Raw genomic sequence first — 23266 nt, 5'->3', positions numbered from 1 at the left:
TAGTGAAGTCGTCCAAGTGTTTTCTCCTTTTTCCTGTGTACCTGGTCTGTATGTACATTAGAGTAGCCCTTTTCAACCAGGGTGCCCAGTACAAACATACAAAGGTGCATTTGCTTTGGGAAAATAAATCTCCTCTAATGTTGGCTGTCCAACATGTGTGGCTGTTGCCGCATTATGTAAAACTATTTGTTACATTTTTTTACATTTTAGAATGGGGTGCCTGGAGATTATGCAGAAAAGAATGCCTTGACTGAAAAAAAGTTGAGAACCACGGCATTGGAGAGTAGAAGGTCGGCAGGCTGCCAAGTCACTGTTGGAAGAGAGGAGAAGAATACATTAATCTACTAAATGGAAACTATAATTAGTTTCAAATATTAACTTTGCAGAGGATATGTTCCACAGTGGCTACAACTAAGCTAATGGTTTGTTGTAAGGATTGTAAAGATTACTGTGTGCTGAGAATATGGAGATTTTCTATTGTACATCATTAATTATGTTTAAGTATTTTTTTTTTACCAATTAGGTTTTATAGGCAGATGCATTGCTTCTGTTTTTCAGTGCCACCATGGGCCTTAATTGCAATAGCCATAGTTGCCGTTCTACTGATTCTTACCTGCTGTTTCTGCGTGTGCAAAAAATGTTTATTCAAAAAGAAGAACAAGAAGAAGGGGAAGGAAAAGGGTGGAAAGAATGCTATCAACATGAAAGATGTTAAAGATTTAGGCAAGAATATGAAAGACCAGGTAAAAATAATTTATTTTTTTAATTGTTGATGTTATCATTTGTAGAGCAAAATGATAACGTGTAAATGTTTGATGAGCTTACTTATTTTCTTAACAGAAACACATAATAAAATCAATGTAGCATGTGGAAGGCCAAATAGACTAGTGAATTCGTATGATTTTCTTATTACCGTATATACTCGAGTATAAGCCGAGATTTTCAGCCTCTTTTTTGAGGCTGAAAGTGCCCCCCTCGGCTTATACTCGAGTCATCGCTGTCTGCCCGCTCGATCAGCGTGTCGAGCAGACAGACAGCGGCCATTCTATAATTCAAAAGCCGCGCCTCCGGCTCCGCCTTCGCCTGTGATAGGCGGAACACTGAATTTCCCAGCAGCCTGTGTTCCGCCTATCACGGACATCGTATCATCCTCGTACTACGGACGAGGATGATACGATGTCCGTGATAGGCGGAACACAGGCTGCTGGGAAATTCAGTGTTCCGCCTATCACAGGCGAAGGCGGAGGCGCGGCTTTTGAATTTTACAATGGCCGCCGAGGCGCCGACGAAGAGGGCACGGGACGGAGGCAAGGCAAGGCAAGGCACGGCACGGCACGGCACGGGACGGGACGGGACGGAGGCAAGGCAAGGCACGACACGGGACGGAGGCAAGGAGGCAAGGCACGGGACGGAGGCTCGGGACAAAGGCTCGGGACACAGGTAGGCTGGACACACACACACACACACACACACACACACACACACACACACACACACACACACACACACGGATGGATGGAGACACACACACACACAGGGATGGATGGATACACACAGGGATGGATGGATGGATGGAGACACACACACACAGGGATGGATGGATGGAGACACACACACACAGGGATGGATGGATGGATGGATGGAGACACACACACACAGGGATGGATGGATGGATGGACACACACACACACAGGGATGGATGGACGGACACACAGGGATGGACGGACACACAGGGATGGACGGACACACAGGGATGGACGGACACACACACAGGGATGGACAGGCATGTCTCACCCTCGGCTTATACACGAGTCAATAAGTTTGCCAGTTTTTTTGGGGGTAAATTGGGGGCCTCGGCTTATATTCGGGTCGGCCTATACTCGAGTATATACGGTATATTTAATTACATTCAAAATATTAGGCAATAAAAGGGTACTTATTTTCTCAGTGCCTTTCTTGCAGGAGCCAAGCAGTGTTTTTTGGGTTTTTTTGGAAGCAAATAAAGGGAATGGGAACATTTTGGGGTGCTGTATATAAATATAACAGAGTGCCTTATGCCAAAGTGTATGTCAGACCTTGTCTCATGGGAAAGGCAAACTCTTACTGTAAGCAGGAGGCCCGCCAAATAAATATTTTATTTGAATACTGAGCATTTACACACCCTTCTCTTTATAGTGTGGAGCCCTCCCTATAGATTTCTACAAGGAAAGTATGGTGGGGCTGGACAATATTTACTGTACACTCACATTAAGTCAGCTGGAAACTTACTGACTTTATAGCAATGCAGTGATTTATACCATTTTATTGCTCATATTTTTTAATGCAGATGACACGTGCTGCACCTCAGTTAGTAGATTATGACTGTTCCCAATCTTTATTTTTTATTACTCCGTCAGTATAAATGTGTTACTTTATCATGTGTTTATATTTTTACATGTACAGCATTTTACAATTAAATGTTATCTTACCATGACATTAACTCAAATGTTACTTAATCCACCTTTTTTTGATTTACTATGCAAACTAAATACAGTTGCTATCTGAAAAAAAAAAAAAAAAAAAATATATATATATATATATATATAGTTTATTAATTACCTTATTTGATCTAAATATTTTCTCTAAAAAAAATTGAATATAGTTAAACATGCTGCTGAGTTCAGTATTTTTAAAATCTGAATACAAACGCAGCCTCCTTATCAACAGATGGCACTGTTTTCTAGTTGTAGCTTTTGTATATCTTTTGGTTTTGGGCAACTTTGTTTTGTTTCTTGTCTGTTCTCTTCATGTTGCATTTATGTTCTGCTCAATAAATGTTAAAAATCAGTCTTTCTTCTTTGCTTACAGCCATTATCGCAGTATAAAAAATAATGAATTTACATGGATTCTGCTTGCTCTGAGTTTATTAATTGGAATATGCATTAATGTATTATATTTGCAGTATATTTAAATTTGCTATCTTCTATCTATATAATAATAAAACATTTTTTATATTTATATATTTTGTATAAAACATTTTATATGAAAAAGTATTTATTGTGTTAATTATTTTGATTGATTAATAGATAATCTGATACAGATATATAATGTATACAGACTCATATACATGTATAGTATAGGCTAGGGCAGTGATGGCGAACCTTGGCTGTTCCAGATGTTTTGGAAATTCATTTACCATGATGCTCATGCACTCTGCAGTGTAGTGAAGCATCATGGGAAATCTAGTTCCAAAACATCTGGAGTGCCAAGGTTTGTCATTACTGGGCTAGGGAAATGTCTGTTTAGTGGATATAAGCCTGCCTTTTTGGGAAGTTGGCAGGCATTAACATTTGTTTGGTTTACCCCCAAATCTACCCTGCTACTGAAGTGCCGACATGCCCTAGTTGACATTAATGGAAACGCACAGAACACCTAAATAGGCCCATGTGAACAATGTCTTATAGTATCAGTTTTCTGGTATTATAATCAATTCAGAAATTAGCAATCAGCTCTACACAACTGAAGTAGATTACGGGAAAAAAAAGTGAAATATTATGTGACTTATACAGACTCATCCTCTGAAACAGCTGTTTTGTCGGTGTGACTTCATGGTCTGTAAAACACCCTGGGAATTATTTAGAAATAGAGTGCAAAAATCAATGTGCTTTTGTGTCAGATTTCAGTCATTGATTTATATTTTAACAAAATTAGGTAACTAGACTAAAAAAAATAGTATCAATGGTTTGTCTGGAAAGCATTTCCTTACTTTTTTTTCTTTCTTTATGCATTAAAGCTCATAATAAAAATAAAAGCATATATATGACAAACATATTGAACCATTCAAACCTAAAAAAAATCTTCCATCTTTTTTACTTCAGGTATGGGTTGATGTTTAAATCTACTGAAGATTTAAATTGAGCTATACTAGAGCCTTTCAAAGCTGTAAACCTATCTAATAGATGTGTGGAATGACATGGCCACAATGTTTATTTGGAAGTATGTTCCAACATATTCTTCTAAGTATCCTACGATTTTCTGGAAATCATCTACTTTGAAGAAAAATGTTTTTTCTCACATACCTATACTGGTTAGAATTGATCATACTCTAAACATATAATATTGTAGTCTATAACAAAACCTGCATGTCAAAATTATTTGCAGTAAAATCGCAACCAAACTTTAGAACAGGTTGTGCTGTAGAATGAACTAATCAAACTATATTTTGTTTTTTTAATGAAGTGATTTTCAAAATACTTTTTCACTGAGGGTCATAAATTAAAGTCATCCTTACTTACTTGCAGAATACAGTATGTATCAATGAAGTATTGTGTGTGTGTGTATATATGTATGTATATATATATATATATATATATATATATATATATATATATATATATATATATATATATATATATATATATATATATATGTGTATATATATATATATATATATATATATATATATTATTTTTTTTTTTTTTTTTTTTTTTTTTTCAAAAGGTGCTATTGACATGAAATTTTCACCACATGCCAGTAACAACCCATGCAATCTGTACATGCAAAGAGACCAAAACAAATAAGTTAAAAACTTAAGTTATGTGTAATAAAATCTAATGACACAGGGAAAAAGTATTTAACACACAAAAAAGGAAGGTGCAATAAAGCATGGAAAGCCCAGACACCAGTTGAAATATATCAGTAATTAGCAATCCAGCTGCTTGTCAGTGAAAATGAATATCAGCTGGTTTAGTCTCAACTGATGGCCTATAAAAGGTGTCTCATTACCAATGTGTCACACAAGAAACTCATGATGGGTAAAAGAAAAGAGCTCTCTCAAGACCTTTGTTGTTGCAAAACATACTGATGGCATTGGTTACAGAAGGATTTGTAAACTTTTGAATGTTCCAGATGGCACTGTTGGGGCCATAATTTGGAAGTGGAATGAACATCATTTCACCATAAACCGGCCACGACCAGGTGCTCCTCTGGAGATTTCTGACAGAGGAGTGAAAATAAATATATACTTGTGAAGAGCTTCAGAAAGAATTGGAATTAGCAGGTACTAGTGTTTCAAAGGAAACAATAAGGAATGCACTCAATCACCATGACCCGTATGCATGCTCACCACGCAAGACTCCATTGCTTAACCACTTCAGCCCCGGAAGGATTTATCCCCTTCCTGACCACAGCACTTTTTGCGATTCGGCACTGCATCGCTTTAACTGACAATTGCGCGGTCATGCAATGTTGTACCCAAACAAAATTGATGTCCTTTTTTCCCCACAAATAGAGCTTTCTTTTGGTGGAATTTGATCACCTCCGCAGTTTTTATTTTTTGCACTTTAAACAAAAAAAAGCGCCAATTTTGAAAATAAGGCACTATTTTTTTTACTTTTTGCCCTAATAAATATCCCCCAAAAATATATAAAAAAATTTTTTTTTCCTAAATTTAGGCCTATACATATTCTTCAACATATTTTTGGTAAAAAAATCACAATAATTGTTTATTGATTGGTTTGCGCAAAAGTTATAGCGTCTACAAAATAGGGGATAGATTTATGGCATTTTTTATAAAAAAAATTTTTTTACTAGCAATGGTGGTGATCAGCGATTTTTATCATGACTGCGACATTATGGCAGACACATCGGAGAATTATGACACATTTTTGGGATCATTGGCATTGATACAGCTATCAATGCTATAAAATTGCATTGATTATTGTAAAAATGTCACTGGCAGTGAAGGGGTTAACCACTAGGGGGCAGGGAGGGGTTAAGTTTGTCCCGGGGCGTGTTTCTAACTGTCTGGGGGATGGGCTAGCAGTGACATGACACTGATCGCTGCTCCCGATGACAGGGAGCAGACGATCAGTGTCCTGTCACTAGGCAGAACAGGGAGATGCTGTGCTTACATCGGCATCTCCCCATTCTTCAGCTCTGTGACACGATCGCGGGCAGGGTCATGGAGCTCGTGGCAGGCACACACGTGCATGCACAGCGGGAAATTCAAAGCAGTGTATGGGTACGGTACTTTGCCCAGCTGTACCATTCTGCTGCTGTATAAATACAGGAGTTGGTCGGCATGTGGTTAAGAAAAAGCATGTCGAAGCTCATTTAAAGTTTACTGCACATTTAAACAAGCCTGTGGTAAACTATAGCCTGGTCAGATGAGACCAAAATTAAACTCTTTGGATGCCATAATACACACCATCTTTGGAGGACAAATGATACTGGACATCACCCCAAAAACACCATACCAAAAGTGAAGTTTGGAGGTGGGAACATCAAGGTGTGGGGGTGTTTTTCAGCATAGGGCACTGGCAAACTTCATATCATTGAAGGAAGGATGACTGGGAAAATGCACCAAGACATTCTTAATAAAAATCTGCTGCCATCTACCAGGATGATGAAAATGAAATAAGGGAGGACATTTCAGCAAGACAATAATCACAAACACAAAGCCAAAGGAATTCTAATTGTTTTTTCTCCTAGCAGCTTTTGTATTTTTTCTTTGAAACAATCACCTGACTTGAATCCAATAGAAAATATATTTAAAGAATTAAAGTTCAGAGTTCATAGAAGAGGCCCATGGAACCTTTAACATCTGAGGACTGTTTGTGTGAAAGAATGTGCCAAGATCACACCTGAACAATGCATGCGACTAGTTACTCCATGCAAGAGGCATCTTTAAACTGTCATCACCAACAAAGCATTTTGTGCAAAGTATTAAATAAGTTTCAGTTGTGGTGTTGTTGCCTTATCAGTTTATTTGAAATGTTCAAACATTTTCCCCTATATTATTCTATTTTATTACACATAACTGTATTTCTGAACTCATTTGTTTTGGTTTCTTTGTATGTATTGAGTGCATGGGTTGTTACCGACATGTGGTGAAAATATCATGTTAATAGCACCTTTAGTAATATATTTACCTAGAAAAATGGTGACGTGTTCAATACTTATTTTACCTGCTATATATACAGTATATCTTTTCATGTGACAACACTGAAGAAATAACACTTTGCTACAATGTAAAGTAGCGAGTGTACAGCTTGTATAACAGTGTAAATTTGCTGTCTTCTCAAAATAACTCAACACACAGCCATTAATGTCTAAACCGCTGGCAACAAAAGTGAGTACACCCTTAACTGAAAATGGGGCCCAATTAGCCATTTTCCCTCCCCTGGTGTCATGTGACTCATTAGTGTTACAAGGTCTCAGGTGTGAATGGGGAGCAGGTATGTTTAAATTTGGTGTTTTCGCTCTCACTCTTATAATGGTTACTGGACACCTCATGGCAAATAACTCTCTGAGGATCTAATAAAAAGAATTGTTGCTCTACACAAAGATGGCCTAGACTATAAGAAAATTACCAAGACCCTGAAACTGAGCTACAGCATGGTGGCTAAAAACCATACAGTGGTTTGACAGGACAGGTTCCACTCAAAACAGGCCTCGCCATGGTCGACCAAAGAAGTTGAGTGCACTTGCTCAGCGTCATATCCGGAGATTGTCTTTGGCAAATAGATGTATGAGTGCTGCCAGCATTGCTGCGGAGGTTGAAGGGGTGGGGGGCCAGCCTGCCAGTGCTAAGACTATACGCCTCACACTGCATCAAATTGGTCTGCATGGCTGTGGTCCCAGAAGGAAGCCTCTTCTTAAGATGGTGCACAAGAAAGCCTGCAAACAGTTTGCTGAAGACAAGCAGACTGAAGACATGGATTACTGGAACCATGTCCTATGGTTTGCTGAGACCAAGATAAACTTATTTGGTTCATATGGAGTCAAGCATGTGTGGCGGCAACCAGGTGGGACATACAAAGACAAGTGTGTTTTGCCTACAGTCAAGCATGGTGGTGGGAGTGTCATGGTCTGGGGCTGCATGAGTGCTGCCTACACTGGGGAGCTACAGTTCATTGAGGGAATCATGAATACCAACATGTACTGTGACATACTGAAGCAGAGCATGATCCCCTCCCTTCGGAGACTGGGCTGCAGGGCAGTATTCCAACATGATAACAAACTCAAACACACCTCCAAGATGACCACTGCCTTGCTAAAGGAGCTGAGGGTAAGGTGATGGACTGGCCAAGCATGTCTCCAGACCTAAACCCTATTGAGCATCTGTGGGGCATCCTCAAATGGAAGGTGGAGGAGCTCAAGGTCTTTAACATCCACGAGCTCCATGATGTCATCATGGAGGAGTGGAAGAGGACTCCAGTGGCAACCTGTGAAGCTTTTGTGAACTCCATGTCCAAGAGGGTTAAGGCAGTGCTGGAAAACAATGGTGGCCACACAAAATATTGACACTTTGACCCAGTTTGGACATTTTCACTTAGGGGTGTACTCACTTTTGCTGCCAGCAGTTTAGACATTAATGGCTGTGTGTTGCGTTATTTTGAGGGGACAGCAAATTTACACTGTTATACAACTTGTATACTCACTACTTTACATTGTAGCAAAGTGTTCTTTCTTCAGTGTTGTCACATTAAAAGATGTAATAAAATATTTCCAAAAATGTGAGGGGTGTACTCACTTTTCTGAGATACTGTACTGTGTGTATATAGTATTTTTGCATCTAAAAAGCCCTATCAGTGTGTTGTTTTTATAACTTTTTTGATAAAAAGAGGACTGAGGCACTTACTAGTGCTTCATATATGAAAAAAAGATATATAGTATACTATTATACTGTACTTACACTTTTCAACTGTGTTGTGTGTAACTGTGCATACTCACTATAGATTTAGCTATTTATTGATTTATTCATACTAAATTGAATTACAAACGTTTTGAGAGAAATACTTAGCCTGTCTTAGCTGAATTTTAATTCTTTAAGATGCCCAATCTTTATTGTAAAAAATAAAGATGCCTATTACCTGTCTCAGATGATTTTCTACAGTGTTTTATAATACAATTTAAAGTAGAACTATGGGCATAACTTATTTTTTCATTTTGGATAGAGCAAGGGAGAGTTATAACCTCTGTCAGATTTTTTTTCCGCCATCTCAACTATTGCAGAGATTTCCCTTCACTTACTGTCCCATAGCCAAACAGGAAGTGAGAGGAAATCCCTGCAAATTAACAACATTTTTTGGGGACCCCCAGGCCACCAGATTGAGTGTCCCTATTGGAAGATTTCACCTCTATTACTTTTCTGGGGACAACCCAAAATTTGGGTTTTAGGCCTCATGCACACGAGACGCAGTTAAACGCGCGTTCAGATGCAGTTGGACAGTTTTTTCAACTGCACCTGAACTCATTCAATGTTATCCTATGTGTCCATGCACACAGTCTCGTTTTTTTGCGTTTATATGCAGTTGCGTTTAATCACGTTTTTCCAGAAGCAAAAAAATGCGTTCAGAGACAAAAATTTCTGCGTTTCAGACGCAAAACGGGGCTAAACGCGGCTAAACGCGGCTGAACGCGGCAACCGCGTTTAGCCGCGTTTGCGTTTATATGCGTTTTTAAAGGTGACCTTTTTTTTTACATTAAAAATCTCAAAAATGATTGCAAATGATGAAAAACCATTAGAAAAATATTTTAAACAATTGCAATTGCAAGTGGACAATCCACAACTTGTGGCAAGTGACGTGGCAAGTGGACAATCCACAACTTGTGGCAAGTGACATGGCAGGTGGCAAGTGATGTGGCAAGTGGACAATCCACAACTTGTGGCAAGTGACGTGGCAGGTGAAGTGGCAAGTGACGTGGAAAGTGGACAATAGACAACTTGTGGCAGGTGACGTGGCAAGTGACCTGGCAGGTGACGCGGCAAGTGACTTGGCAGGTGACGTGGCAAGTGGAAAATCAACAACTTGTGGCAGGTGACTGGCATGTGACGTGGCAAGTGGACAATCCATAACTTGTGGCAGGTGACGTGGCAAGTGACGTGGCAAGTGGACAATCCACTTGTGGCAGGTGACGTGGCAGGGGACGTGGCAAGGGACGTGGCAAGTGGACGATCCACAACTTGTGGCAGGTGATGTGGCTGGTGACGTGGCAAGTGGACAATCCACATCTTGTGTCAGGTGACGTGGCAGGTGACGTGGAAAGTGGTGTGGCAAGTGGACAATCCACAACTTGTGGCAGGTGATGTGGCTGGTGACGTGGTAAGTGGACAATCCACAACTTGTGGCAGATGGCATGGCAGGTGACGTGGAAAGTGGACAATCCACATCTTGTGGCAAGTGACGTGGCAAGTGGACAATCCACAACTTGTGGCAGGTTATGTGGCAAGTGATGTGGCAGGTGATGTGACAAGTGGACAATCCACATCTTGTGGCAAGTGACGTGGCAGGTGATGTGGCAAGTGGACAATCCACAACTTGTGGCAGGTGACGTGGCAGGGGATGTGGCAAGTGACGTGGCAGCTGACGTGGCAAGTGGACAATCCAAAACTTGTGGCAGGTGACGTGGCAAGTGACGTGGCAGGTGACGTGGCAAGTGATGTGGCAAGTGGACAATCCACAGCTTGTGGCAAGTGACGTGGCAAGTGGACAATCCACAACTTGTGGCAGGTGATGTGGCAGGTGACGTGGCAAGTGAACAATCCACAACTTGTGGCAGGTGACGTGGCAAGTGACGTGACAGGTGAAGTGGCAAGTGACGCGGCAAGTAGACAATCCACAACTTGTGGCAGGTGATGTGGCAAGTGACGTGGCAGGTGATGTGGCAAGTCACGTGGCAAGTGGACAATCCACAACTTGTGGCAGGTGATGTGGCTGGTGACGTGTCAAGTGGACAATCCACAGCTTGTGGCAGGTGGCATGGCAGATGACGTGGAAAGTGGACAATCCACATCTCGTGGCAAGTGACGTGGCAGCTGACGTGGCAAGTGACATGGCAAGTGGACAATCCAAAACTTGTGGCAGGTGACGTGGCAAGTGACGTGGCAGGTGACGTGGCAAGTGACGTGGCAAGTGGACAATCCACAACTTGTGGCAGGTGACGTGGCAGGTGACGTGGCAAGTGAACAATCCACAACTTGTGGCAGGTGATGTGGCAAGTGACGTGGCAGGTGATGTGGCAAGTGACGCGGCAAGTAGACAATCCACAACTTGTGGCAGGTGATGTGGCTGGTGACGTGGCAAGTGGACAATCCACAGCTTGTGGCAGGTGGCATGGCAGATGACGTGGAAAGTGGACAATCCACATCTCGTGGCAGGTGATGTGGCAAGTGACGTGGCAAGTGGACAATCCACAATTTGTGGCAGGTGACGTGGCAGGTGATGTGGCAAGTGGACAATCCCCAACTTGTGGCAAGTGACGTGGCAAGTGGACAATCCACAACTTGTGGCAGGTGCCGTGGCAAGTGACACGGCAAATGCAAGTGTACAACTGCTCTCTATGCTGCTGCTGCTCACTCTGATCAAAATAGCAGAAATAGTTAAAAAAAATGCTTTGAGAGCTTGGGGAGGGTCTACATGATGTTATCTTTATAAACGCGTCTAAACGCAAACGCGTCTAAACGCGTCTAAACGCGTCTAAACGCGACATGCAAACGCGGCAAAACGCGCGTTTCTAAACGCGCGTTTCAGCTTTTTTTTGACAGAGGTTTCATCTGCGTCTCGTGTGCATGAGGCCTTAATCTTACTTTCAATGATAATAGTAAATAGGACAAATAGAGAGGGTGAGTCTCCTTAATGGGGCATAGACAGCAATAAACATTGACAGGGGGTCTAATCCCTCTCTACTCTGTCCAAAAAAAAAAAAAGTTTTGCCTTTAGTTATACTTTAAATATATAACAAATAGCTTTGAACTGGAATTGATGCTGTACCAGAGGTACAAGGCTCATATTAAATGCAGAGGTTCATTTGCCTGAAAAACACCTTGCATGAAGGAAATTAACAAGGCAGTATTTTGTCAGTTTCCTTTAAAGAGGCACTCCACAAAAAAAGACAACATTATTTTTCATTTTAACAGTTATAAAGTAATTTGCCAAATTTACAATATTTGGCTTTACTCAGTTGAAAGGTCTTAATTTGTAAGTACTAATTATTTGCTTTGCTGAAATCAAACTTTTTAAATTCCAATTGACTGCTATAGGCTTCTGTAGTTATGAAAAAGTAATAAACGGAATGAAGTATGAGGTAAATAGATGTGATGTTATTTATTATATTAATTCCATGTTTTATTTCACAGGTCTTTATTTTTATACGAGTTTTGAAGGAGTTTCACCTAAAAAGACCAGGTTGTTGCCAACATCCCAAAAAATAGATAACTATAAAAAGATAAAGTGCCCCCCAGGAAGAGTACACAGGGGACTTTTTAGGCAACTGGATAAAGAGATTGAAGAGTATCAAAATATATATAGAGATAAATAATATTTTTTAAGGTAGTATTAAAAACAAATAGGTGCATACATCACCATGTTGAACATAAAATTTGAAACAAAAACAATACAATTGATACAATTGAAATGGTTGGTCTCCTTTCCTTTATTTCTACCGACGCATTTCAGGATTTCAGTGTTAATCCCTTCCCCTGTTAAATTAAGACAAATTACAATCTATAATAGAGCATAATGAGAGAAACCATGGTTTCTTATACTCAAACTCTCATTATGCTCTATTATAGATTGTCCTTTGTCTTAATTTCTCCTGAAAGACATGACCCCGATGAAGGGATTAACACTGAAATCTGAAACGCATCAGCCGAAATTCGAAGGAGACCAACAATTTCAACTATATCAACTGTATTGTTTTTATTTCTAATTTTATTTCCTACATGATGATGTATGCACCTATTCATTTTTAATACTACCTTAATAAATGTTGTTATTTCTCTCTATATGTATCATGATACTCTTCAATCTCTTTATCCAGTTACCTTAATAGGCCCCTGTGTACTCTTCCTGGGGGGCACTTTATCTTTTTATAGTTATTTTTATTTTTAGGATTATCCTTTTAAGAGTTTGACCGGGTTAACATCAGCACAGTGCACCTTTTTGCACATTGTATGTATGTTTTTAGGTGCACTGCCATTAAATTCTATTAGAAAGCATGTTTTATGAAAGTGCATGAAAGATGCAGCATGCAGGGCTTTGATGCGATTTTATGAAAATGCATATTCTAATAGAGTTTAAATGGCAGTACACCTAAAAACTAATATAAACGGGGCCTTAAGAACTCCTGAAAGGCGGAATTTGTCCCTGGAAGGTCTTGTGCTTGCTGATACATGCCATCATTTTACTTGACTTTTTTCTGTTTTATAATATTTTTTCTTTGTTAACATTTGGATTAAAGGATAATTCTTCCCAGTGTATAATTTCCTTTACTAAGCTGAATATATAGGCTTATTTGGTAATGCAAAGGGTAAACTGTGGTAGGTGATATTAACCAATCATAAGTTAATGCATTTTTTGCCTAAGCTTTGCTGTTTTTACAGCCTTTGTGTATGTCTGTTAGAGTAATAACTAGCATAATATCATTTTAGGTAACCATGCCACATCTGCTGGCTTCAGTAGTTTCATTTGGCTGCTATTGCCAATTTCTTACTAAAGCAGAATACAGCTGCCTTAAACTGGCCATACATGCTGTGATGAAAGCAAGCAGCTCATTTACAGCATGTTAGTGGATAACTGATAGAAAATTATTTGCTGTAATCACTAATTTTGCAGATTGGAAAATCATTTATATCAGACCAGGGGAGTGGCCAAGTCATTAGTAAACAGACAAATTTCTTAGCAATCTTGGTTTTCCTCATACTAAACTTTACAGTACTTATTTTCACTTTTGAATGAACTAAATGTTGCTTAACCATGAGTTCTTCAGGTGTATTGCAAATAAGTGGAAGTTGCAATAGCAGCAGAAATAAGAAAGGAACAAGAACGCAAAAGGCAAAAACATCCAAGAAGGCTAAATATAATTTTATTAATGAATTAACATTGGTGGGAATTATCTTTTAAAAATTATTATTCAAGTTTATTACTCCTGCTCAAACAAAGATGTATTCTTTTGTGAAATATTATGCCGTTTCTTAGAAACTTTCATTTTACTTTAACAGCATAATTGTTTCTTCCAGAGATACAGTTGAGTAAAAAGCAATCTAATTTTTTTTTATAGCTGCTAGTGACCCCCCTGGCTTCCTAAATTTATTGGGGATTTCGGCACTCCCCTTTCATTCCTAGGTTCACAGTCTGGGCTAGAAGACATATGTGGCTGGTGCCCATGTAGTATGAATGAAACAACAGAGGTCCTGCATTTCATTGACCGTAATGTCTAAACACAACCTATAACCCATCAGACACTTTAAGAAAGAAGACAATCAAGTTCTTACATTGTCAATGGACAATATGGATGGTCCCGATGTTAGAGTCAAGTGTAAGTTTGATGCGAACATCGGGTGCCCGTTCGGTGAATACCGAACATTATTGGGCATTTGCGGCAAATTCGAGCATTGCGAAACGCCCCATAATGCAATGCGAGTTTGAAGCGCATTGATGTCTGATGATTGGCCAAAGCATGCACCTGACCTGCATGCTTTGGCCAATCACAGCGTGCTCTGCTGTGAGAGCCATGACTGGCCAAAGGTAGGATGCCTTTAGCCAATCATTGCTCAGGGGGCTAAGTCCACACCCCATACTATATATGGATGCTTACACGGCAGCAGTATATAGTCTAATGAATGAGAGAAGTTAGCTAGAGGCAGGTTAGTGGCATGCAGACAATTTAGTATATATATATACACATTGTAGTGTAGACTATATATACAGTACAGGCAGTACTATATATATATATATATATATATATATATATATATATATATATATATATATATATATATATATATATAGCAGCCACAACTAGTGATGGACGAACTTCCGACGGGACGTTTCGCGAAAGCGAAATGCGAACGGACCCAAACGTTCGCGAAACCGAACGTTCGCCGCGGGCCCCATTGACTTCAATGGGAGGCGAACTTTGCAAACCTTCATGTCGAATTTGCGGCCACGTGGTAATTATTAGGGGGTAAAACGTAGTCCCACCATCTGGACAATGACATAATACATGTATGAGGTGAATTTGGGATCGATAACTACAAGCATTTTTATTTTATTTGGGAAATTGTTCTAACAATTCAGGACTATGGAGCTAATGAAGGCAATGGAGGAGAGGGAAGGTCAGGGACCAGGGTAGGCAAAGAAGAGGGTGCAGGAGATGATCACCAGCAGCGTGACATACCGGAATGACACATGCACCGTGATAGAGGCATCTGACAGCAGCACCGTAATACAGAGCACTGACAGCAGCACCGTGACATACAGCGCTGACAGCAGCACCGTGACATACAGCGCTGACAGCAGCACCGTGACATACAGCGCTGACAGCAGCACCGTGACATACAGCGCTGACAGCAGCACCGTGACATACAGCGCTGACAGCAGCACCGTGACATACAGCGCTGACAGCAGCACCGTGACATACAGCGCTGACAGCAGCACCGTGACATACAGCGCTGACAGCAGCACCGTGACATACAGCGCTGACAGCAGCACCGTGACATACAGCGCTGACAGCAGCACCGTGACATACAGCGCTGACAGCAGCACCGTGACATACAGCGCTGACAGCAGCACCGTGACATACAGCGCTGACAGCAGCACCGTGACATACAGCGCTGACAGCAGCACCGTGACATACAGCGCTGACAGCAGCACCGTGACATACAGCGCTGACAGCAGCACCGTGACATACAGCACTGACAGCAGCACCGTGACATACAGCACTGACAGCAGCACCGTGACATACAGCACTGACAGCAGCACCGTAAGCAGCCCCAGGAGGAAGTCAGCACAGCACAGGGATGGTGTGATCCCCTCATAATAAGAACCCCCAGGAGGAAGTCAGCACAGCACAGGGATGGTGTGATCCCTTCATAATAAGAACCCCCAGGAGGAAGTCAGCACAGCACAGGGATATCATAAGCAGCCCCAGTAGAAATATGACACCGCTCAACCTCTTCAAAGAGGAGGGTAGGGGCATATAGTACGGTGTGCTTTTTTGGGTCAAGGAAGTGAGCCAAATGAATTAAGAAGGTCTGTGTGCTTGATTAAAAAAATAGTTTATAGACATATACATGGTCTACTGGTCACATGTGTTGAATTCCTCCGAGATCCATGCCTCATTCATTTTTAGAAATGTGAGGTAGTTAACACTGTGGTGAGCTAGGCGAGTACGCTTATCGGTCACAATCCCCCCTGCTGCGCTGAACGTCCTTTCGGACAGGACACTGGATGAGGGGCAAGCCAACAGTTCGATTGCAAATTGGGCAAGCTCTGGCCAGAGGTCAAGCCTGCCCACCCAGTAGTCTAGGGGTTCATCACTCCTCAGAGCGTCCACATCGGCCGTTAACCCAATGTAGTCGGACACCTGACGGTCTAGGCGTTCCCTGATGCTGGATCCGGATGACACCTGTCGATGGGTCGGCTGAAAGAATGACCTCATATCCGAAGTCACCAACACATCTTCAAACCGGCCTCTTCTTGCAGGCGCTGTTGGATTGGTACCCGCAAATCCTTCTCTGGGAGTGGGAATTGCTCCTCTGCCAGCGCACGCAAAAGCAGAATGCAGCATTTCTCGAAGCAAGGCCTGGAAGTGCTGCATTCTGACAGCCCTCTGCGACGGCGGTAACATTTCCGCCATTTTGTGTTTGTACCGGGGGTCTAAGTACGTTGCCACCCAGTACTGGTCCTTGACCCTCATGCTTTTTATACGGGGGTCCCTATTAAAACACTGGAGCATGAAGGCCCCCATTTGCACTAAAGTGGAAGCGGTGTGGTGGCCTGGCTCCTGCTCATCATCCAGGATAATGTCGTCCTCTTCATTCTCCTCTCCCCATCCTCGCACAACAGGGATCCCAGAAAGGTTTAAAGCATGCTCTTCTTGCTCCTGCTCATCCGCCCCGGCACCATCCTCCTCTGACTCCTCATCAGACTCCTGTTGTTGACTTGTCTCAGATAGAGTAGCCCCCCCTGGGAATTCATCCAGCATTGCGACTTCCTCATCTTCCCGCTCCTGCTCCTCCACAGCCTGATCAATGACACGACGCAATGCACGCTCCAGAAAGAAGGCATAAGGTACCATGTCACTGATGGCGCCATGGCTGCGACTGACCAGTTTGGTGATCTCCTCAAATGGCCGCAGAAGTCTGCATGTGTCGCGCATGAGCAGCCACTGGCGCGGTGAAAAAAAACCCAGCTCCCCAGAACCGTTTCTTTCGCAGAGTTCATACAGGTAGACGTTAACTGCACGTTTCTGCTGGAGCAGCCTATCAAGCATATAGAAGGTTGAGTTCCATCGCGTCGGGCAATCGCAAATAAGACGTCTGACCGGCAGATGGTGTCGCCGCTGAATGTCAGCAAGGCGAGCCATGGCCGTGTAAGATCTTCTGAAATGGGCCGAGATTTTCCTTGCCTGCCGCAAGATGTCCTGGACCCCAGGGTATTTGACAAGGAATCGCTGCACGACCAAGTTTAAGACGTGTGCCATGCACGGCACGTGCGTGATTTTGCCCTGTTTCAATGCGCTAAGCAGATTGGCACCGTTGTCACACACCACTTTACCAACTGTCAAATTGAGCGGTGTTAGCCACTCATCTGCCTGTGAACGCAAAGCTGAAAGGAGTGCCGGGCCAGTGTGGCTCTTTGCTTCCAGGCACAACAGACGCAGCACGGCATGGCAACGTCTCACCTGGCATGTGGAATAGGTTCTGGGGAGCTTGGGCGGTGCAGTGGAAGAGACGCTAGCAGCGGAAAAGGAGGAGGCAGCTGAGGAGGAGAGGGAGGAGGATGGAGTAGGAGGAGGAGAAGAAGAGTCAGGCCTGCATGCAATCCGTGGCGGTAAAACCAAATCTACACGGGTGCCACGGGTTACATGCTTGACGGCCGTCAGAAGGTTCACCCAGTGGGCAGTAAAACTGATATACCTTCCCTGCCCGTGTTTGCTAGACCACGTGTCTGTGGTCAGATGTATCTTGGCACCGACACTGTGTGCCAGAGATACATTCACTTGCCGCTGAACATGGCCATATAGCTCTGGGATGCCCTTCTCTGAGAAATACTTCCTTCCTGGGACCTTCCATTGTGGTGTTCCAATGGCCACAAATTTGCGAAAGGCCTCCGAGTCCACCAGTTTATATGGCAGTAGTTGGCGGGCTATGAGTTCTGACAAGCCAGCCGCCAACCGTTGGGCAAGAGGGTTATCCGGCGTCATCATTTTTTTACGCTCAAACATTAGGCCCACGGAAGCCTGCCTTTTTGCAGAAAAATGTGAGCTTGGCGTGATGGAAGGTGGAGTGGAGGACAATTGTGAGGAGAGAGGAGAAGGAGAAGTAGAAGACGAGGCTGGACGGTGAGAGCCTGCAGTGTGGCTTTGTGTGTTCCGTTGCTCCCACTGGGCTCGGTGATGGCTGCTCATGTGCCTTCTTAAGGCGGTCGTCCCTAGGTGAGTATTGGGCTTACCGCGACTAACGCGTTGACTGCAAAGATTGCAGATGGCAACGCTATTGTCAGCAGCGGACACGTTAAAAAAAGCCCACACTGCGGAGCCATGTGCCGGTGTCCTGGGAGCGCCAGATGTGACCGTACATGGTCGATGACTCGCTCCTGATACATTTGCAGTCTGCTTTGTCCCTGCTGTGCAATGTAAGTCATTGCTGCTTCTCCTCCCTATCTGCTGGTCCATATCTCCCTCTGAACTCCCCTCCTCTTCCTCTCTTGTGGGCACCCACGTGACATCACTAGACACGTCATCATCAACGTCACCTTCCCCACCGCTATAAGTAGAGATCTCGGAGTAGGCAGCAACACCGGGGACCAACCTCCTCCTTGGGCTGATCTGGGTACTGGCGTCAGACTGCTGAGTAGCGCTTGTTGCTACCTCCTCTTCCTGATCCAATACCAAGAGTGGCTGCGCATCAGAAATGTCCTCTTGATATGGATCGGAAAATAATTCCAGTGACTCAAGCGGAAGGTATGTGGTGGTGGTGGTGGTGGTCGTGTTGTTGGTGGTAGTGTCTTTGGGGGTGCACATAGCAGAGAGTGAAGAAGAGGGTGCAGATCGAGAGGATGAGGAGGGTGCAGAAGAGTAAGGCTGAGCGAGCCACTCAACCAAGTCTGGTGCATCCTTTAAAGTAATTGAACGCACCTTCTGCAACTTCCCACTTTGGCTCAAGCCTGTTGCTCCTGCCCTACCCCTACCACCCCTGCGGAAGGGCCTGCCTCTTCCTCTGCCTGTCATTTTTTAAATGACCCTGTGACAAAACTCTTAGTCCCTATACCGATGAAGGACTGCTGCAGTATAGGGCAGCGGTCAGCAGTGGTGCACGTCAACCCTATCTATTGTGGACCGATAGCGGTCCTTACAGAACAGCAGACTGTACCGCACTCAAGCCTATGTACCGTAGCACCCTATACCAAGTTACCAGTCCTTATAAGAACTTTTGTGGACCAAGCAGGTTGTGTATTAGTGTTTAGCAGACTGTACGTCAGTCCCTATACCGCTGAAGGACTGCTGCAGTATAGGGCAGCGGTCAGCAGTGGTGCACGTCAACCCTATCTATTGTGGACCGATAGCGGTCCTTACAGAACAGCAGACTGTACCGCACTCAAGCCTATGTACCGTAGCACCCTATACCAAGTTACCAGTCCTTATAAGAACTTTTGTGGACCAAGCAGGTTGTGTATTAGTGTTTAGCAGACTGTACGTCAGTCCCTATACCGCTGAAGGACTGCTGCAGTATAGGGCAGCGGTCAGCAGTGGTGCACGTCAACCCTATCTATTGTGGACCGATAGCGGTCCTTACAGAACAGCAGACTGTACCGCACTCAAGCCTATGTACCGTAGCACCCTATACCAAGTTACCAGTCCTTATAAGAACTTTTGTGGACCAAGCAGGTTGTGTATTAGTGTTTAGCAGACTGTACGTCAGTCCCTATACCGCTGAAGGACTGCTGCAGTATAGGGCAGCGGTCAGCAGTGGTGCACGTCAACCCTATCTATTGTGGACCGATAGCGGTCCTTACAGAACAGCAGACTGTACCGCACTCAAGCCTATGTACCGTAGCACCCTATACCAAGTTACCAGTCCTTATAAGAACTTTTGTGGAACAAGCAGGTTGTGTGTTAGTGATTAGCAGACTGTACGTCAGTCCCTATACCGCTGAAGGACTGCTGCAGTATAGGTGAGCGGTCAGCAGTGGTGCACGTCAACCCTATCTATTGTGGACCTATAGCGGTCCTTACAGAACAGCAGACTGTACCGCACTCAAGCCTATGTACCGTAGCACCCTATACCAAGTTACCAGTCCTTATAAGAACTTTTGTGGACCAAGCAGGTTGTGTATTAGTGTTTAGCAGACTGTACGTCAGTCCCTATACCGCTGAAGGACTGCTGCAGTATAGGGCAGCGGTCAGCAGTGGTGCACGTCAACCCTATCTATTGTGGACCGATAGCGGTCCTTACAGAACAGCAGACTGTACCGCACTCAAGCCTATGTACCGTAGCACCCTATACCAAGTTACCAGTCCTTATAAGAACTTTTGTGGACCAAGCAGGTTGTGTATTAGTGTTTAGCAGACTGTACGTCAGTCCCTATACCGCTGAAGGACTGCTGCAGTATAGGGCAGCGGTCAGCAGTGGTGCACGTCAACCCTATCTATTGTGGACCGATAGCGGTCCTTACAGAACAGCAGACTGTACCGCACTCAAGCCTATGTACCGTAGCACCCTATACCAAGTTACCAGTCCTTATAAGAACTTTTGTGGAACAAGCAGGTTGTGTGTTAGTGATTAGCAGACTGTACGTCAGTCCCTATACCGCTGAAGGACTGCTGCAGTATAGGTGAGCGGTCAGCAGTGGTGCACGTCAACCCTATCTATTGTGGACCGATAGCGGTCCTTACAGAACAGCAGACTGTACCGCACTCAAGCCTATGTACCGTAGCACCCTATACCAAGTTACCAGTCCTTATAAGAACTTTTGTGGACCAAGCAGGTTGTGTATTAGTGTTTAGCAGACTGTACGTCAGTCCCTATACCGCTGAAGGACTGCTGCAGTATAGGGCAGCGGTCAGCAGTGGTGCACGTCAACCCTATCTATTGTGGACCGATAGCGGTCCTTACAGAACAGCAGACTGTACCGCACTCAAGCCTATGTACCGTAGCACCCTATACCAAGTTACCAGTCCTTATAAGAACTTTTGTGGAACAAGCAGGTTGTGTGTTAGTGATTAGCAGACTGTACGTCAGTCCCTATACCGCTGAAGGACTGCTGCAGTATAGGTGAGCGGTCAGCAGTGGTGCACGTCAACCCTATCTATTGTGGACCTATAGCGGTCCTTACAGAACAGCAGACTGTACCGCACTCAAGCCTATGTACCGTAGCACCCTATACCAAGTTACCAGTCCTTATAAGAACTTTTGTGGACCAAGCAGGTTGTGTATTAGTGTTTAGCAGACTGTACGTCAGTCCCTATACCGCTGAAGGACTGCTGCAGTATAGGGCAGCGGTCAGCAGTGGTGCACGTCAACCCTATCTATTGTGGACCGATAGCGGTCCTTACAGAACAGCAGACTGTACCGCACTCAAGCCTATGTACCGTAGCACCCTATACCAAGTTACCAGTCCTTATAAGAACTTTTGTGGAACAAGCAGGTTGTGTGTTAGTGATTAGCAGACTGTACGTCAGTCCCTATACCGCTGAAGGACTGCTGCAGTATAGGGCAGCGGTCAGCAGTGGTGCACGTCAACCCTATCTATTGTGGACCGATAGCGGTCCTTACAGAACAGCAGACTGTACCGCACTCAAGCCTATGTACCGTAGCACCCTATACCAAGTTACCAGTCCTTATAAGAACTTTTGTGGAACAAGTGAGTTGTGAATGTTTAGCAGACTGCAGCAGAAGGGCAGCAGTCAAGTATAATATCCTTTCTATATTTGGAAGAAAGAATATTATACATGTACAAGCCTATTACTGTACCACTGATACCAGTCCTGAAAAGAACCTTTGTGGAACTAATAATAACAGCAAGTCTTTAAAATTACCCTCACTGCCTGACAACACTGCTTCCTTCCTGTCCCTATACAAATTGGCAAAAAAAGAGAACGATTAGTGGTTACTGGAACAGCTCTTTTGTGGACCTTGATAGTAACAGCTAATGATGATGATGATGATGATGATGATGATGAAAGACTAATCTGGCTGTCCCTGTAGCATACACCGTCCTTTCCCTTTCTCTAAACTAACAAAAGACACTCAGGCTGCTGCAAGAATCAGCAGCACAGCAAACCTATCAACACCTAACACCTATACCAGTCCTGAAAAGAACTTTTGTGTACCAAATAGCTAGTGGTTTATCTCTCCCTACTCCACACAGGAACCTGTCCCTATCGTAACAGAAGAAAGAATGTAAAATGGCCACCGGATCGGGTGTATTTATAGGTTAGGGGGAATGTACAAGTGTCCATGTGCTGTCATGTCTCAATTGGCTGTCCTGTATCACATGATAAACGTGTCACCAAAGGTTAAAGTTCTTGTATACATTAAACACGTAAGTCCGCCGCGGCGAACGACGGAAAAAGGCGTTCGAACGTGCGGACCGCGAATGTCGGAAATTCGCCGCGAAACGACCGCCGGGCGAAACGTTCGTCCATCACTAGCCACAACCTTTGCTGTGCAGCCTTGATTTGTTGGGCTTACCAGCTACCTTCTCTTGGTCTGCTCTTCCACATCTAGGGGTTCCCAGGGTTGATACCCAATGACTTTAACACTGACACAGATGAAGTCCTCTTTAAAAGGTTTTATTTTGCAGTAAGAACTTTCAAATAACACAGTCTCTTAGGGAACAGAGGGCACGGATGAAGAACTCAGGCACCTTGAACTGCAGGTCTAGCAAAGTCAGTCTCTACTTCCACCCAGAGAGTAGCCACTCACAACTGGGCACCTCAAGGCTGAGCAGATCTCTAGCCAGAGATCATGGCAGTCAGCACGCTGACTCCAAACCCGAAACAGTCCTGTGAACGTGGACAAGTTGTAACTAAAGGCGAACAGGAACCTTTTCCTCAACACCTGAAACATTTCCCGTCTCCTCAAGGGTACTGGGAAAGCGTGAATTCGTCAATGTCCTTCCCAACTCAGTAACCAGGCACTTCTCAGGATGCCACTTGCCGGCCCTCCTCCGAAGAGTCCTCCCCCGGTCACATCCACGAGCTGTGGTGCCTCTTCAAGCCGAGAGCACACCTGGACACCTTGAATCCTCCCTCAGTTACTGCGCCTCGGACCAAA

The 23266-nt window shown here is 43.7% G+C and overlaps 1 protein-coding gene across 5 annotated transcripts in view; it reads left to right on the top strand.

The window, feature by feature from the left end:
- Positions 1-23266, top strand: part of SYT1 (synaptotagmin 1) — an 834437-nt gene that overhangs the window by 586358 nt on the left and 224813 nt on the right. For 4 of the 5 annotated variants that reach the window (XM_077473911.1, XM_077473912.1, XM_077473909.1 and 1 more), the window contains one exon: positions 559-743. In XM_077473911.1, the coding sequence (XP_077330037.1) occupies positions 559-743 (185 nt within the window). Of the gene's footprint in view, positions 1-558; positions 745-23266 lie in introns of all 5 variants that reach the window. The other variant, XM_077473913.1, reaches the window with a different exon arrangement.

Source organism: Lithobates pipiens, unplaced genomic scaffold (genome assembly GCF_037356315.1).
Source record: "Lithobates pipiens isolate NorthernLeopardFrog02 unplaced genomic scaffold, aLitPip1_a1.2 Scaffold_8, whole genome shotgun sequence".
Lineage (NCBI taxonomy): Eukaryota > Metazoa > Chordata > Amphibia > Anura > Ranidae > Lithobates > Lithobates pipiens.
The sequence above is the reverse complement of the archived record's forward strand: the minus strand, read 5'-3'. Positions and strand labels throughout refer to the sequence as shown.